This window comes from Epinephelus moara, chromosome 24 (assembly GCF_006386435.1).
Source record: "Epinephelus moara isolate mb chromosome 24, YSFRI_EMoa_1.0, whole genome shotgun sequence".
In the NCBI taxonomy this organism is placed as follows: domain Eukaryota; kingdom Metazoa; phylum Chordata; class Actinopteri; order Perciformes; family Serranidae; genus Epinephelus; species Epinephelus moara.
In genome coordinates this window covers 4,589,092-4,607,809 of record NC_065529.1, presented here as the reverse complement: position 1 = coordinate 4,607,809, position 18,718 = coordinate 4,589,092, and the positions used below count along the sequence as shown (strand labels likewise).

The window sequence follows — 18,718 nt, the reverse complement described above, 5'->3', positions numbered from 1 at the left end:
CTCCATCGACGAACTACTAACACTCTCTGCTGTTTCCTCCTCCTTCTTCCTTCCTTCCGCTGTCTTCGTTGGTTTATTTATACACGCGAAACGCGTTCTCTGGCTGGCTAGATTGTCCGCTCGGTCTGCCTTACATACATGGCGGCGCAGGATGGCGACCTCTCTAAAGCAAGGCCCTTGCTATATATATATATATAAAAGCATAATTATAAGGCTACGAAAACCAAACAAATTTTATTTTATAGCGATTGTACACTTATATAAACATATTAATGGGTAGAATATTCAGATTCAGATTCAGATTTGATAATACACCAGGCCAAATATTACACACTGGCCCTTTAAGAAGCCACCAATGGTAACTACAACATACGCAGTTTAAATCCAACTTCGGACCTTTGTTGCATCTCCTTCTACCTCATTTACTGTCATCTCTACACTGCTGCTGCGTAAGAAAGGGATAAAGGCTATACCAATGTAAGATGGATGATGTGTCTCCGCTTCCTCCCACTCTAAAAAAAACGAAGCCAAAATATACCGGATGTGGCGGCTGCCACCTTAGAGTCTGCACAGTAGTGATTGAGAAGTGGAGCCTCGGAATTAAGTTCCCACCTATACACATGTCTGACCCAATGTCCCTGACAGTGTACTTTTTCATTTTTCAAAAAAACCTCATCACAAAATGTGGCAACCGTTTTGAGTGCTTTGCTAGGTGTTTATATGTATGTCCATGGACAGATTTTGTCAATGTGATGGCGTCACAACTGTGCCAGATGCTGTTACAAAACACTGAAGATTGAGGTTGAAGATGGGTGTGGTCCAAGCAAGGGGGGCAGGTGTAGATGGGTAGGAGGTAGGGAAGGGCTTAATGACCACCTCACTTTACACCCCTGACCCACATTTTTGCTGTGCTGTATTGCAGCCGGAGTTATCCTATCGCAACATTGTCTGTATTTATACACCCTCTGTGGGCTACACTATTAATCAGTTGAATCTGGTCCCATACAGTATCATTCTTCCAGAAAAAAATCTAGTTCTGTCCTATCGACCCCCCAAAAATCTGTGAAAAATCTATGGTGCTCCCTGGTACACCACACCATTCACTCCCTTGACACTCCCCTACCTCCAGGCATATAAATACAGAGATCAACTGTCAGCAGTGTGGACAGCATGGAGTTGAAATTTACAAAGAACTGCCATGTTCAAAGAGCACTGGTGAGGTCTGACCATGTCCTTTTGAGAACTGAAGAAAAAGAAATGGACTTACAGTTACACATATAAGTATGCGAAGGATATAACGTAGAAGCTGGTCAGTTCAGATTCTTTGTATCTTTTGTACTCTGGGTAATCATAATTATTCATCTCACATCTGAGGTCTTCCCCGCGCTTTGCACGCCCAAACTTCATGTACAGTTCTGTTTGCCGAGTCTGTATTGAATTGACAGGATGTTAGCTTTCAATATTCTCCTCCTCCTCTTAGTCAATGAGTAATATGCACTTGCACGGTGAGTGACAGTTTGCTACCCCAGCTGCAGCACTGCTCATGCTCCCTTGTGGCTGACTGGGTTTAAAAGGGACTGCAATCTGAGATGAGGAGGCTTTTCTGGGTATTTACAGCCTGGCACCTTCTACAATGAAACAAAGCTGGAAAACAAAGCCTATACAGATAAGACATGTTTCAGTATGAGCATTGGTGTATTTAACAATTATTACAGTGACGGCAGCTATATGTTTTCAGGCTGTTGGGGCTCTGAGCCATGATAATGTGGTGTCAGATTGATGTCTTTATAGGATTCTGTGTGATGCTGGATGTAGCTTTTACCATGCTATGCCGCCCCCCAAAAAACAGAATAAAAAAAGCCTTAATTACCTCTCACATGGCTGCTGAAGTTAATTTCTGTAGTCACGTGTTCAACCAATTACTCAGAGTGTAATGAAGTGGAACATGGCTCACCAGAGTTCACAGGACACCCTCCACCTCCGCTTTTTCTCAGCCTAGTTTGGCTATTCCAGAGTGGGAAGCTGATCATCACTAAACATTAAACCAGGCAATACTTCACTCTGGATACATACATTTATCCGTGTCAATATCCATCCCTCCTTTAATCATTTCTCCACAGCTATCTCAATATCATGGGCTAGTGAGAGAGGCGGGGGAAGCACATTATCTATGCCGGGGTGTTACAGTATTAGGGATTATCCCTGACAGATAGTTTCCCTTCCAGGCACCATTAGCTTGGCCTCATCCCATTTGGTATTTCCAACACCTGCGACCACCATCCGCTGGGCACAAGAATTATTACCATTGTATTTTTTCTAGGGTATATAAATTAATCATGGGGATCACAAGCAACTACTTTAAATTTCTGGACTGTGACCAAGAAACACATCCTCCCCAAGGATGTCGAGGGCCTATGCATCATTAAAACAGAGTTGTGCTATCTGACAGAGGAACAGTGCCAGCTCCCTCACTTATATACCTTACGGGATTGTGGCCTCTGCATTTCCACACTATGCATAATAGCCACTGTCTATGGCTAAATGCAATCAGGGTCCTTGAGTCTGACTTTGAATGCTAAATGAACAAGGGACACGTGTTTGTGAGTGGACGAAATAAAGTTGATCAGCTTGAAAGTGAAAGTGGACAGCTGACTACAGCGAACATAAATTAACATCGATCACTGGGAAGAGCACGTACACTAATGACTCAAGGCTGCAGGGGCTTGTTAGACAACCTCCGCAATGGACTGTAATGGTTCCCATATCCTCACAATCCACTAAATACCAATGGCTGTAATTCCTCATTGAGCATCCGCGTATTGGCAAATGATCCGTCTTCGATTCACAGGCATGAATGAATTATTTGGGTATAAATGTAGATATTGCCTAGAAGTTATACGTCAAATAGTGCACTTAGACACACCTCAGTAGTAGTGAGGAGTAAATGCTTCTTATCACAGGCTTCTAAATCATTTAAACTCAAATTCAGGCTCAAAATATTGGTAAAATCATAAATCAGTCTGATCGTTACGAAGAACCTCATACTCTTTCATATGTATCAGATTATGAAGTATCTAGTTTCAACTGTCAGTCAAAACCATGAGACCACTTTCAAGATGCAGGTTTTGTGGTATTTTCATCTGAGTCTAATTTGACTCGTTCTGAGTTCCTCGGCTCACATGGTGCTTGGCAAGCGCTTCTGAATTTTAAAACATATTGATTTGGAATTACTTACAGGTGCCGGCCTATAACAGTATTGATTGCAGATAGGCGTTTTGACAAAATGTCTGGAAAACATTTCAAATCGATTTAAAGTTTCTCAGGGCTCAAAATAAAAGCCCTGCATCTAACACTAATTGCCCCATACAGCTTTGTGTCATTCACTTAGCACCTATTCATTCAGCACCTTAATCAACACATAGTTTTACCCAGGGGTGGAATTTGGCACAAATCCTCAAATGGGCTTTAGTTTTTCAGATACCCATACCCAAGGTAAGACAAAACACAACCATGTCCCATTCATGAAATGGATGGTTATAAGAAAAATATTTTATACATCAAAAAGTGATGAAGTTGGTGAATTTATTGACTCATCTCTATAGGTGATAAAATGCAGAATGAAACCACTGTGGAGATGGTAGGGCTACCTGCTTTATCTCATGTAATTTTTATGCCTCTGTGCCAGTGATAGTCATGGCCAGAGGCATTATGTTTTCAGGTTGTCCATATTTCCATCCGTCTGTCTCATTCCTGTGAATGTGACATCTCAAGAACGCCTGAATGGAATTTCCTTAAATTTGACACAAACGTCCACTTGGACCGAAGAATAAACTGATTAGAATTTTGTGGTCAAAGGTGAAAGGTCATGGTCAGTATGACCTCAATAAATATGTTTTTGGCCATAACTCAAGAATCCATTTTCTAAATATAACAAAACTTCACACAAATGTCTAACAGGATGAAATGATGAAGTGATGACATTTTCTATCCAAAAGGTCAAAGGTCAAGTTCACTGTGACATGACTCTGCATAAAACAGTTTTCTGGCCATCATTATTAACACAATATCTCAGGAACAGAGGGGGAGACATTGGGTCACCTATTGTTTGGATTTAGTTCAAATTTTTTTAGCAGTAAAATGCTTTTTTTTTTTAAAACCTCTTTTATACTTTTGAAGATATATTTGAATAACATCTTGAGCCCATTAAACTCTATGGAGCTCAAGATTTCAAAATGTATCATCTCATACAATGTTTAAAGTAGACACTCCAAGCTCAGGGACATGTCGCCCCTCTCAAAACAACGTTCTAAAAACTACGGTCATTCCTATTTCTTGCAGTGCAGACACAACAAAAAGGAGAGTTCTTATCTATGAAAAAGTTCCTCCAGTCTGAAAATACCTTTTGACTCTGAAGAAGACAGAGAACAGCACGAGGTGGAGCAGTTTATTGAAATAACATGCCATACTTCCCAGTCTCATGTAGGTCAAAAGAATGCGGCTTCTTCTTGTTACATGGATAGAGTTTCTTCATTGGTTTTCTCCAGAACAGGCGAATTTTATCAACCCAGCGAGTCTCATAAGGAAAGACATCAACCAAATCTGCCGTCATTGATCCATCCCTCCATATTTGATTGAGACCATTGACAAGACTGTGGTCGGGATGACAAACAAAAAGGCAGAAGGTTAAAAAAAGTGGAAACCAAATCGATAATGATGACTGACAAGATGAAGCTTGGATGATCAGTATTGTGCTCCCTTAGAATAAATAATGGAGAGCAGAATAGATCGACTTCATTCCCTGTATGGCTAATGCTTTTTCTCCCTTCTTTGCTTCGTGATTGGTGCTTCTTCCTGTTTTGTTGCACCCATCTCTCTGCAACAATTTATCTCAGGCACTGAGACAGAAAAGGACAAAGAAAAGCTGTAGGAAAAATATTATGTCTGTAAAAACTGAGTGTATGTGTGTTTTAACAAGACCTTTGCACAAAAATGAACATACATGGGGGGCAGCAAGTGGCCCACTACCAAACTTTCCAGTGGATCTCATTAGTGGACCTAATTAATATACCTAATTGGGTTGAGGCAGCAGTACTAGTTTGCTTCACAGGGTGTACCAAACCAAAGAAAATGCTATAACAGAACAACCTGTACTGACTAGTTTGATAATAATACACCTTGCAGTAAAGACGATGGTCAGGGTGAGGTCCAGAATTTTTTTTAATAATGGAGCTTATTTACTGTATTTCTGGTCGAGCAGCATTCATACCACAAACACAACCCAAGCTATAGGAGGTCACATTTTCTTTGAGACTACCCATTCAAGGAAAAATTAATGTACACTCTCACTGCACATATTATACAACAAAATGTTTTGTTGAAAACAGTTGGTTGCCTTGTATGTTTTGTACTAATGACCAGACTTATTATGTGCTTGCTTAAATTGAGCAATTACTGGCATTATGTGCTTGCTTAAATTGAGCAATTACTGGCATTCATATACGTACTTGTCATGCATGTTTATGTGAATGCCGTAAGAAAAGATATCTTTAGGATATGTGCTGTGGTGGGAAAGGATTCAAATGTTTTACTTAGGTTAAAGTACTCACTGTGAAAATACTCTAATCCAAGTAAAAGCCTTAACTTTAATTAGAAGTATGTACGCATTATAATCATAATGTACTTTAAGTATGAAAACTAAAAGTACTGATCGTGCAGTAAAATGTTCCTTGTCAGTGATTTACTATTATACCTATATAAAGTTTTATCCTTAAGTTTATCACAAACATTCAAAATCTGAGGATACATGACAGGATAAATGAAAAAATTGCAATCTAAAAAGTAACTGGATAGGATAATTATGATCATAGAAGCATAAGAAAAATATTAATGCATAGGGCCTACATATTGTAAATGTATTTTCCGTTACGTCCATGTTGCAACTATCTCTCTCATGGTGTTGGGTTAGGGTAAAAACATCAGGGCCAGAGCCAATCAGAGGCAGAGTAGGGGTAGGTTTTCATTGGGTATGCATGCCTGACAGGGGTATTTAGTCTCTCCCACACAGATAGTTGTCTTTTTGAAAGCATTTCACATCATACAGATGCAGGAAGAGTGTTTATTTTAGGAATAACTACTGAGGCTCTGACCTCAGTGACACCATAGCTGACACTGCCAATTGAGGGCCACAACGTATGAGCTAATTGCACATCACAAAGATGTCAACCTGTGTTGTTACATGTCTTAAACCTGCAAGTCACACGGTAAACTGATTTTTGGGCCACTTGGGGGCATCGAAAAACAAGCTGTAAACACAAAACTGACCTTTGAGGTTGATACGGTTAACTTGTTAGCAAATAGTTGCCTATTTACACAACCTGCAGACATGGAGCAACATTAGCATTCATGTTTTTGACCACCTGATGAAGTCCTATATCCACTCTCCTTAAAGCTGAGGAGAACCATAGAGTCCTGAGATAATTCTCTGTGGGTCCAAATGTGAAATTGATTATAGTAGCTTTCAACAATGGGCTCAGAAGTAATATCCAAATACCGTGACAGCACCAAAACAACATAAACTGCACTATAATACTTGTAATGTTATATGACACGGTTGGCCAAATTGTAAAAGCTTCATTTTGTAGTTTTAAATCAGCTGCAATTGTTCCTGGCATCATCATCCATGGAAGATGTTTCTGTTTGTCTACATGTTTTAAAGTGGTTTGAATGATTTGCCCACAGAAGGATCATTTTAGTTCAGTTTGTCTGCACTCATTAGCATTTTCTGTGATATACACTGCACAGTGATACAACGCACATTTTGCTAGAGTAAATATGTTGAACTAACAGTATTTAGAAAGCTTAGCATTACCTTTGGCAGGCTGCTTCGCTCATTTGTTGCTGCTGCTGCTGTGAACATCTTTTTTCCTTTTTTTTTATGCTTGACTTCTCCTGGGAGATAGTGTAGCAGCGGTATGTATACACTAAATATCAGCTCCCCAGTATCTGCTGCTGGCTGCCCCTTCGGCACGGGATCTTGGCTTGGCTTATTTGGTTGAATGAATTATTAATGGCTCACCGATTTTCCACAAGTTCCAGCATGTTTTCTTTCTGTCTGTTTTTTTTTTTGTTGTTTTTTTACTTTCCAGGAGGCTTGTTGTGGATTGCATCTCCGCATCTCCACAGTGCTCATTTGCCCTCCTTTTCTTCCAGAGCCAAACGGAGGAGCGTCAGGAAATATTCTCCACTCTCTGGACTGGATGGGAAGGAGGAGAATCTTTGACCTTGGAAAATGAAGATGTTGTTGCCATGGGAACTGTTAATCCTTCTGTCACTCAAAGAGTGCCTGGCTGGTGAGACGCCAACTCAAGCCACCTTTTATGACACACCTGATGTGCATACAGTACATCTCACACAGGGGGGTTTGTCTCTCTCTCAGGCTCGTATTATTTAATTTAAAAGCAGTTTCCAAAGGCTTGTAACTTCAGTAGCTTTTGTATCTGGGCAAGATCTACTACATTTTTTAATGTAGAAAATATCCCACGTATTTTGAAAGGCTGCAATCATTTGACAAATGCACTGACAGCAGTAAACAAGGAAGCAGTCCCGAGCGGTCTTGAAATGAGGCAGTTTAGGGTGGTCTATTGGTTACAAAAACACTGACTTTCCCTTGAACCACATGTTCAGAACCGCATGAACTTTGAGTGAACTTAGAGTCATTTTAAAGTACATCCTCGCTATGTTTCTTTTCCTAAATCTAACCACAGTAACTTTACTTGCCTAAACCTAACCTGAGTGACTTTATGTTTATTAGGTAACTGTACGTTAAGGACGTAACATCATTGGAAAAGTAATGCACCCAAATTTGTACTTATCAAACATATTTTGAAAGGCTGCGATCACGCTACCAATGCGCTGATGGGAGTAAACAAGAATGCAGCGGTCTTGAAATGAGGCAGGTTATGGTGATCAATGGATTACAAAAACCTGGACTTTCTTCTTGAGTTGCGTGTTCGGAACTGTGTGAACTTTGAGGGAGCTTTGAGTTATTTTTAGGTACATTCTCACCATGTTTCTTTTCCTAAGCCTAACCACGATAACTTAACTTGCTTAAACCTAACCTCCATGATTTTACATTAATTACGTAATTGTACGTTAAGGACGCAACATCATTTGAAAAGTGATGCACCAATATTCGTACATATCTAACATATTTTGAAAGGCTGCGATCATGTGACCATTGCACTGATGGGAGTAAACAAGGCCGCAGCAGTTTTGAAATAAGTATGGTTATGGTGGTTAAAGGGATAGTTCGGGTTTTTGGACATGAAGTTGTGTGAAATGCTGACCATCTGTAGCTCTGATGTGAAGTTGCCTACGGTTACATCTGTAACAGGTAAACTGATGGAATTGGGAGCTGGCGATGTTTTTATTCCCACAGCTGGGGAAATCACAAGTTTGCACCATTTTGGTATTCCTCTGTTTACCTACAGCAGCTGACGAGGGTGTGTCGTGAGCCTGAGCCGGTGTTCGCGCTGTAGTAGTAGGTATATATAGGGCTAGTACATCTTTTTCCTCACTAATAATAGCCTACTGGTTCTCTGTTGGAAACAGCCGATGAAGTTTTCGTTAGCCGTTGCTATCCTGCGCACCTGCACGGCGTGGTGATGAACTGTCTTATTGATTTCTGTTGCCGTGCTGTCTTGCGGGCCTGCACGGCGGAGTGATACTGGCCAGAAAATAGTCCCAATTGATAGCAAGGTCTGACGTAATGCGGGGATGTTTTAAAATTATTGAAATAGTCTAACAAAACACATGCATACTTTTTTGTAGCTTAAAACCTTTTGGTTACGTGTCCCCCGTACATCTTCAGAACTACTTTTTCTCCGGTAAGCCATGGGCCATTTCTCAGAGCAGGAGGCTCGTTGACAGTAGTGACACCGTCACATCAGAGCTACAGATGGTCAGCGTTTCACACAACTTCATGTCCAAAAACCTGAACTATCACTTTAATGGGTTACAAAAGCCTAGACTTCTCCCCTGGCGTCACGTGTTTGGATCCATGTGAAGTTTGAGTGAACTTTAAGTCATTTTAAGACACATTCTCACCATGCTTCTTTTCCTACACCTAATCTCATTAACTTTGCCTTTACTTGCCTAAACCTCACCTCTGTGAATTTACATTAATTACGTAACTGTACGTTAAGAACATAACATCATTTGTGGGGCCCCTAAATTGTAGGATATCATACGAACTGTTTTGCATGCTTTTTTTTTTTGTGTAGGATATCATATGAACCATTCAATGAGAATATGTTACTATATGTGGTTTCCAACATAATTTCTAATCAGTTATCACACCCAGAAATTTACTTTCATACACTCATTTTATTTCAACATAATTTATCAGAATTTTTATTTGATAAATGATTTTTCACATATTATAAACTTTTTTTTTTAAATTAAATTCAAGGATAAGTTATTAATATCAAGCCTTTAAAAAAATAAAAATAAAAAAGATAAGATTAGATTAGATAAGATTTTCAATTCCCTCTCCACTGTATTAAGAAGCAGTTCCAAACTTTTACTAGAGCAATATAAGTTAGTGTCATAAGCAAATAAAACAAATATTAACCATGTTGACACATCACAAATATCACTAATGCACAGTGACAGACAGTTGTAGCATTCACTTTGTGGTTCTTATTTGCCCTGATAGGCTTTACTGAGCTCTTTAAAAACAGAGACAGACATTCTAATTCAAAACAGGATGAAGTCAAAAGGTAAAGTGAAACTGCCTTACGTCATTCTACAGACTGACTATGACATTTACATCTTTGTCTCATATTTAACTGCAGCCAGAGTTGAAATGATAAACGTGACTTAGTGTTGGATTTACATTTGACTATACGAGTATTCACCCTCTGGTCTTTTTACACCCCTCTGTTTTATTATGCAATTTCCCTGCTTTATGTCCAACTGCTGCCACTTACGTAAAATGTGGTAAGCACTATAAAAATCCACACTAACTCTTTTCTTAACGCTAATGTATTCCATGCTCCGTTCTCAGCAACATAGATTCACAGTGTGCTAAGGAGCTCCGTTCAGCTGAGAGAAAAGCAGAGCAACATTATCCTTCACTTCCCTAATACCTGTATGAGCTACAGCTGAGGAGTTCACATCTCTCTAAGAGCTCTCACTTTATGTATGGATATGGTAACCTGTGCAGCCCAGACAACCGAGTGAGATTTAACGTCAACAGTCACATTAGACGGATATACTGTATACTGAACTTAAGCCAGCCGTTTACAAGTCATCAAACAAATACATTTATATGTATACAGCATATGGAGTGGTGGGGCCCTATTGTATTGTTATTTATGCTTCCATTTCCATTTTACTTAGCATCTGATCTCAAGTCAGCAGTTTCACGCGAGTGTATATCTATGCAGCCTGCAAACACAAGAGAAAGGAATGAAGGGTTATGCAAATAGCAGTGTGTGCTGTACTGTACATTTACATACCTGCTATTGAGCTCACATTTGCATGCATTCCCTTGAAAACGTATTAGGTGTAATTTGTGTGTGTGTGTGTGTGTGTGTGTGTGTGTGTGTGTGTGTTTACATGTGCCAGTGGTCAGTCCAGTCAGTGTGTTTACAGGGCAGGACTGTTCTCAAGCATACACACAAACCACCCGATCATTTCCCAGGTGAAATAGCCCGGCTATTAAAGGTTCATTAATTTGTTTAATTTAAAGGACATCGCAACCGGGGTGAAAATGAAGCACCTCCCTCAGAGGCTGGGGAAACAAGGCCCTTACCTGAAGCAAAGACTCCCACTCTCATTAGGATGATGATGATGATGATGATAAGGGAGGGAGCACTCTTCTATGTCCTAGTCAAGGTTAGAGACAAAAGGGAAAAAAGGGGCGATTTTTCAAAAGGTAACAGCGGCGCACAGCTCGGCGTATGACGCACACTGTCAGAGGAAAGAAAGGGCTGGACACCAGTATGTGAGTGTGCGTCTGCTGAAGCAATGTTAGATTTCACGGGAGTAATTAGTGTAACATCGGTTAATTACTCCTGTGTATTGATTGTTTGGCTGGAGCTAACCAAAACAACAAGCTCGACCAAGCAGACACATGCACAAGCAACATGCATTTAGACAACACCCTCTAATAATTAGATCATATCCAGAGTAAGGCAATACTCTGATATTGGAACTCTCAAGTACAGTAAACACCTGAACTGAGTTATCTTACTTGCATTAAAATCACAATTCATTAACAAACAACTCAGTTAGCCAGCTGCGTCACTTGGGAATCCTTCTAAGTAGTTATGACATGTAATATAGCTTCAACTAGTTTCTGTCTGTGTTCTTCACACAGTCAACCACATGCAATTACAGCTGTAAGATAGAATGCCTTTATTGTCATTGCACAGCCAATTTTTCTGTGCAGCTCCTGACACACACAGGCATGCATGCTCACACCCATCACACACACACACAGACACACACACACACACACACACACACACACGTACACCTGCCACACAGATAGATGGTAATACTAATAAAGGAAGATAAAAAAGCAATAATAAAAAGAAGTGGCATATCAGAAGCTTCTATTTGTACATCTTGCAAACTGCTTTTGCACTGTATTAAAATATTATTGCATATCATACATACTGAGCATGGGTTTAAATAAAGAGTGACAGATCTAGCGCTCAGTGAAACACTTTTAGATAATACTTAGCACCACAGGTGATAGAGTCTTTGCTAAACCGCTTCCCCAAAAAGGCATTTTGGGAAGAAGTGTAGGGAGGCTGTGGTTAAAAGCAATGTTCAGAAAGAGTCTGGGTGGCAGTTTTTCATTAGTCTCTCTCCAAAACTAAAAACACAAGAGCAGAAGTGTAAGGAATGGATTAAACAGTGTGATTATTTGCTCCAACCTAAGCTGCAACCATTAGCATGTCTGGCTAACTAGTTTACTAATGCTGCGTTCCTTTCATTTTAGAAGTCAGAGTAGGAACTGGGAATGATATCACACCTGAGTTGCCCGTGTTCCAGTACCACACATTGGAAAACCTAAATGGTATTAGCAATACCAGTTCTAGCCAAACTAGCCATTGATAGCAGTACCAGTTGAAAACAACACATTACGCTGCATATAACACCATAGCAACAACAGATAAAATGGTGATGTTCCTCTGACTTTTCGAGTTAGAAATCTGACCTCAGGGAGCGTTCCAGTTGAAATTTCTGACTTGGAACTTGGAAATTCTGAATTCCCACTACAAATGGAACGCATTATAACTACAGTAGTAGCCTAACCCAGCATTACCTCCAAGGCCAAGGAGGGAGTGTTAACAAAATTGATGTTTTTGATACATAAGAATGTTAAATAACTAGCTAATAAAATCATTAGACCTAGATACAGCATTGGAGGTGGGACCCCATTCATTCCTATGAAAGTTGCTCAGTGGCACAAGAAGCCAAAAAAGCTTTATTTCCTTGGTATGAAATTACCCAGATGATCCATGCTGCTTATGCATGATTTGGCCCACAGAGCAAGTGCACTAGAGACTTTTGCCAGCCAAGCCGGAGTCTTCAGGTTTAGGGCCCTGCTATTTAAATGGGGATAAAAAGATTTGATTGTGCAGCTCCTCTGAATTCTCCAAATGTTATCAAACCCAGTGGATCAAATCCTGACAGTACAACCAGTCATTTCGCAGAGGTTGTGATTTTTTTTTTTTTAACTGATTTACAGACATCTCTTTCACAATGTAAGTCTATGGGAAAAAAGTCATTTAGAGCCCATTGACAACATGTGACGGACTCTGGAGTTGTAATTCCACTAGTTGGGCACTATGAAAATTGGCTTCTAAGCCCAGCACACTTGTTGGGGGCCTGGATAAAATCTGCTAATGACAGTTGCCACCTCAGTCTGCAGCTATAAATGAGAAGCCAGGAAGGAAGGATTGTGTAGTGTAGACCAGTGTAGCAATAATAATCAGTGGGAACGAGAACGATCAAGTCATTGGCAGCCTTAACCCAAAGTCAATTTTACCTGCCACTATACAAATTGTTTTATTTATTTGCAGTTGTCAAACAACAAAATTAAAAGTAAAATTTCATTAAAAAACACACTGTGTTATCTGCATTGCTTTAAAAATCACAGTAAACTGCAATACATAGAGTTCTGCAATCATCTTCTAACACCTCCCAGCTAAACTCCTGTTTCAGGGATGGTTGAGATGGTCCCTTGCGCTTCAGCTCATAAAGTTTGTTTTTATCTGCAGCCATTTTCTTGCGAGTGCCTGATCAGTATTGTGCATGTGCAACTATCAACACAGATGCAAGGGAAGCAAGATGGCTCATTCCTTAGCTACTTCCATAATCAGCGTCAGAAAAAAAAACAATGTGTTTTTTTTTGTTTTGTTTTGTTTTGTTTTTTTACCACTTGCCCCACCAGGCAGGTGGGTTGCCAGATTTACAAGCCAGATGTGGGATTTTACTTGCCCTGGGCAATCCCCACTGTTGTTGATCAGTGCAACATTTTTTTTCTTTTTTCCTTTTCCTTTTCCTGTGAATGCTGCACTTCTGTTTTGACCGTAAGTTGAAAATAAAACGAAACCTGTTAACACTATGTTATCAGGTTGCTGGTATTTACACTAATAAAATGACAGCTGTGCATGTAAGCATCCTGCTGACTATGGATGAGGACAGAAAAATAAAAGACAACTTCATGACTCTTGAGTAAAAGGCTGCATGGAATATGCCAGCCTGGGTTATCTTTGGTTAATTGCTCTCTCATCGTAATGTATTATCTGCCTTCTGACATGTGCACAAGAGGGTTTATTAAATGCAGAATCCACTCAAAGAGGCATGTTGGCAGCTAATTATATGGGTGTAGGGTTTACATACAGTTTTCTGAGCACCGAGTGATTTATTTCTGCATTAATTCAGTGTCACTTGCTCAGCACCATTGTACAGCTAATGTGTTTTTCCCACACAGAGAATACGCGCCATGGTCCTGTCTTCACCCAGGAGCCGAGTGACAGTATTTTCCCTCTGAGCACTGATGATAAGCAGGTGTTTATTAATTGCAAAGCAAAGGGAAACCCACCTCCGCATTATAGGTAAGTGTTTTCACTGCCCTTTGACTGTCTATAAGGCGAGACTACAGTGTGTTGCATCAGCGAATGTGCTCGCTGAGCTGTTTATGATAGCAGGCTGTGCTACTGTATTGGCTACATTTGCATTTCAGTGCAGTCATGCTTCAGAAGTAGGAGGGTAATTACATTTTTAACCATGTGTGTCCTCGTGGGATGTTTCCTGTAGTTTTTTTTGTTTGGTGGTTGTTGGTTTTTTTTTCAAATGGAAAATGGAATGGATTTCAATGGAAGATGGAAACCCTCAGTATTTGCAGACATGGGAAATTAAAGTGTGAAGTGTTGTGTTTGATGATGGTGATGATTTTTATTTTTGTAATTCATCTACAGGTGGAAAATAGACGGGGCTGAAATCAACACAGAGTCAGATCCAAACTACAGCCTTGTGGAGGGGAACCTGTTGATTAATAACCCTCATGTCATCAATCATGGAGGAGTGTATCAGTGCATCACCACCAACACATTTGGCACCATTGTCAGCAGGGAGGCAAAAGTCCAATTTGCATGTGAGTAGAGTAGTAGAGTAGTTTCATGCTGGCTTTTTGTATGTACTGCGCACACTGTTACTGACATGAAATCATGCTTTTTTTTCCCTTTGATTTGCTGTGATATTATGCATGACTAAACTGAATACAAATTACTTAGAATAGGGCTGCGACTAATGATGATTTTAATGATTAGTTAACAGACCATCAGATCCAAAAACCAACAATATTAAGTATAAAGCAATAGAAGACTAGCAAAAACCAGTGGACCCAGAAAATATTTACCGTTTATGCTTAAACAGTTGCCTTTTGATTAATTGATTATTTAAACATTTTAAGATTTTTTTAAAGAAAATATTCATCCACTGATAAAATAACTGATCATTGCAACTCTAATTCATATAATGAAGACAAAGTACTTCTATAACTGCGCTAGCAGATATGGATTTTGGAGTGGTCAGTCTGTCAGTCCACCACTTTGGTCCAGAGGAAAATATCTGGACAGATGTTGATGTGACTATTCATGAAATTTGGTGCATTCACTCCCCTGATGTTTTATCTAGCATCTCTGACAAGAGCATTTTCCACGTGCTAAATATTTAATGACAGGATACCCTAACTATGTCAGGGTTTTTTTCTTTCAGAATGTTGACAATATAGTGGATATTAAAGTGATAATGCCCTTTTAAAGGCATACTTCAACCTCCAAAATGATCGTTTGTATATCATTTATTCACTTTGTGTTGCGTTTAATTTGTGAAGAAAATGTTACTGTTGTCTCACATGCCTCTGGTGAATGTAGAATCCAAAAAATGAGAAATCCTTGATGAATTAAAGTAAAGAGGGACCACATTTAAGAAAAGCAAAACTATATCAATTTTTGTTAACATAATTTTTCCAATTCCTACCACAGCAGATCTGCAAAAAACAAAACAAAACAAAAAAAACATAAAAATATCTGTAGTGCAATTACTGGCCAGCAAGTGGTGACATTCTCTTACATGAGATAACTGTACCAAGTAGGCTCAAACAAAGAGCCTATCTAGCATCCGCATCCTTAACAATAACAATTGGACGCAAGGATAGAAGTCAGCTGCTATTAGGAAATGTTTGCCTTTAAGTACGTATGAGCACATATTTAGTAGAACTTATGAAATAAAAATGGATCATTTAAGGATAATATCGCAATCACAATGCTAATTTTGGGTGGCATGTTAATAGGAATTTCCATTATGTGTTAGCATCGAGCTAATGGACTAATCTGACGCAGTGGTGGAAGAAGTACTCTGATCATTCACTCGGGTAAAAGTACAAGAGAAACAGAAAGTAAAAGTACTCATTATGCAGAATGGTCCATTTCAGATCAAATAAAACGACTGATGCATTAATGTGTTTATCACTTTAATGTTGAGACTGATAAATGTGGGGCATTTTTTCTTCTTCTGCTTTTCTTCTTTTTTTCTCTTATGTTTATCCATCAGTTGATTTGTTCTTTGTGTTTATTATTAGTCTCAATCTGCAGTTTAACTAGTATTTGAATGTATCAAATAAATGAAAGGGTAGTGAAAAAATATTTCCTTCTCATATGTAATGGAGTAGAATAACGTAGCAGAAAAGGAAATACTCGAGTACTTCAAAATTATACTTAAGCACAGTACTTGAGAGCAAATGTACTTCATTACCTTCCACCACCACTGCAGACTTCACACAACACAAAAAGTATGTAAAAAGATTGTTTGGGAAGCAATGGACATATGACAGGATAAAGGATGGATTATGGATTATACTGCATGAGTTGTGAGTTTCTAAATGGTTGTTTTGATATAGTTTTGCCATCGTTAAACATGGACCCCCTTTACTTATATTCATCAAGAATTTTTGGCATTTTTGGATTCTTCGGTCACAGTGGAGGCAATCGAGAAAAACATAGTTTTCCTCAGGAATTCAACGTAACATGGGGTGAGAAACTGATATACACATGATCATTTTGTGGGTGAAGTCTTTCTTTAATTTCCAAAAATAGTAGTATTAGCATGCTATCATGCTAAACATTAATCGCGCGTTGCTGCTAGTTGGGTTAGATGTGTATAGTCTTGTTTGCAGATGTTAGCAGCTGGCAACAGACTGACGGCTCCATTTTCGTAACACAGTGTCGCACTAGCAAACTGGTTTTCCTGGAGCACACTGAGGTTATTTCCTTGACTGTTGTGCTTTGATATCTTGATGACTTGTCCCCAGAAGTGAAGTCCACTAAAAAAAAGTCCTCACCAGCTCTTGGCAGTGTGTTTGGGCTGCTGTTGTCATATTTGAAAGATGATGTTCCAGACAGCAGTAAGCTTCCTCTGAGGAAAAATCCCCACATGATTCCTAAACTGTCACTGCGTCATGCCGGGGAGAGCTCTGCGCAGTGGAAGTATTTGATGTGATTGGCCGTGAATGTATTATTTCTGGTGTTACTTTGTATCCAAGTACAGCATCTCAGATTGAATTGCTATGTCTGGAACGACGGTTACCTCTTCATACTAGTCGGTGGCACAGATTTTTTATCAGTCAAGTACTGATTGACCACTGCTGATATTTGCTTGGCCTCTCCTGGGACCTGGTTGGTATTTCTTAGACTTTGGGATTGATATGTCTTCCCGCTGTTTATTCTCTCACACTGCACAGCAGCATTTAATTAAAGGTGAAAGTAATCTCTCAAGCTCCATTGGTGAGGGGCACTTTGGTGCACCCTCCACCAGATCTCCTGTGCGTGCTGTGATATTAACAGGGGACTCTCGGGTTTGACTTGTAAGCAATGTGGGCAGACAAGGAAATATTCTGCAAAATTAAATGCCCTTCCCTGGATGTCACCTTTATGTAAAGTTATTTCAGCTGTCAAACACTGAAAAGTTTTTTTTTTTTCAATTTTATATTCAACAGTTCTGCAGAACTTCAGCAGGAAGTCGAGGAACACGGTGTCAGTGAGAGAGGGTCAAGCTGTGGTTCTGCTCTGCGGCCCTCCACCCCATTACGGAGGTACAGCACTCTGTCCTAACTCTTCTGCATTGTCTGCTGTAGTCTCACACTCCTGCTTGCCTCAGCAGTCTTTATTGTTCCTCACTGTGCGGCTTATTATCTCCCTGTAACACTGCTGTGTCTCTTTTTGTTTTTATACCTTCCCCACCTTCTCTTTTTTGCTGTTCTTTCTTTTCCAACTCTGACACACTATTTTCCACTCCTTTCTCCTTATCTGTCAGACGGGGAACTTTTTATGATCAGCCACTGCTCTACCTGCCCAGGCCCATGCCTTCACATAGTTCATAGCTTCACACTTCTTAACCTTGAGCTCACTTTTCTCGCCCATATGATCTGTGACCATGCTGTCATCTATAAAGTCTCCAGTGCTCCACTTCCCCAACTGTCTTTTTTTTCTTGATGTGGGCAGGTTATCTGTGGGTAATAAAGTCTGCTGGTGGCTGCTGTGGCCGGGGGAGCGTTTATCCCGTGGCACAGCTGCGAGTCGGCTCGTGTGTCTGTGTGCTGCTGATTAGCAGACCCTCAAAGTGGTCTGCACTCCTGCAGCCATTCGGTGCCCACCAGCACAATTTCACGCCAGCGTCCCAGCCTTTCTCCGCTCTTTGCTGCCAGCTGAATCCTACGGCCACGTGGGATTCCACACTTTAGCAATTTGCCTTCCAGCCTTCCCTCCCTCCCCCTTTAAAAGCCTCCATCTCTTTATTTTTCCTCTTAAACACAGCATAGTCACACATTTGATAGGATTTGCTCTACACGATAATGCTAGCTTGAGGTGTTTCAAAATTGAAAAACGGTCTTTTTTTTGTGGCCACAAGGTTTAAATTATGTCAGAGGTTCTTTAATGCTTGTTGATGCGCCACAAGAGGAGTACGGTGATGCACCTCGGTAAAAGAGGAATCATCTGAAGCTTCTTTGAGCAATCAATAGGTAAGTGGTCTAAAAGGAGCCGTGCTGAGAGTTAAACTCTGTCAGAGGACATGAGATTATGTGCCTGCAAGTCCTCTGTTGCTGTGAGACTGCAGCTCTTAAACAGACCCACTCTCT

At 40.0% G+C, this 18,718-nt stretch overlaps 1 protein-coding gene across 1 annotated transcript in view; it reads left to right on the top strand.

Annotated features, from left to right (window-relative positions):
* The window catches only part of LOC126385455 (contactin-4), a 90,836-nt gene that overhangs the window by 8,012 nt on the left and 64,106 nt on the right, over window positions 1-18,718 (top strand). Inside the window, exons 3-6 of the mRNA XM_050037179.1 lie at window positions 7,210-7,349; window positions 14,015-14,138; window positions 14,502-14,677; window positions 17,579-17,674. Of these exons, the coding sequence (XP_049893136.1) occupies window positions 7,289-7,349; window positions 14,015-14,138; window positions 14,502-14,677; window positions 17,579-17,674 (457 nt within the window). The 5' untranslated portion in view covers window positions 7,210-7,288. The remainder of the gene's footprint in view (window positions 1-7,209; window positions 7,350-14,014; window positions 14,139-14,501; window positions 14,678-17,578; window positions 17,675-18,718) is intronic.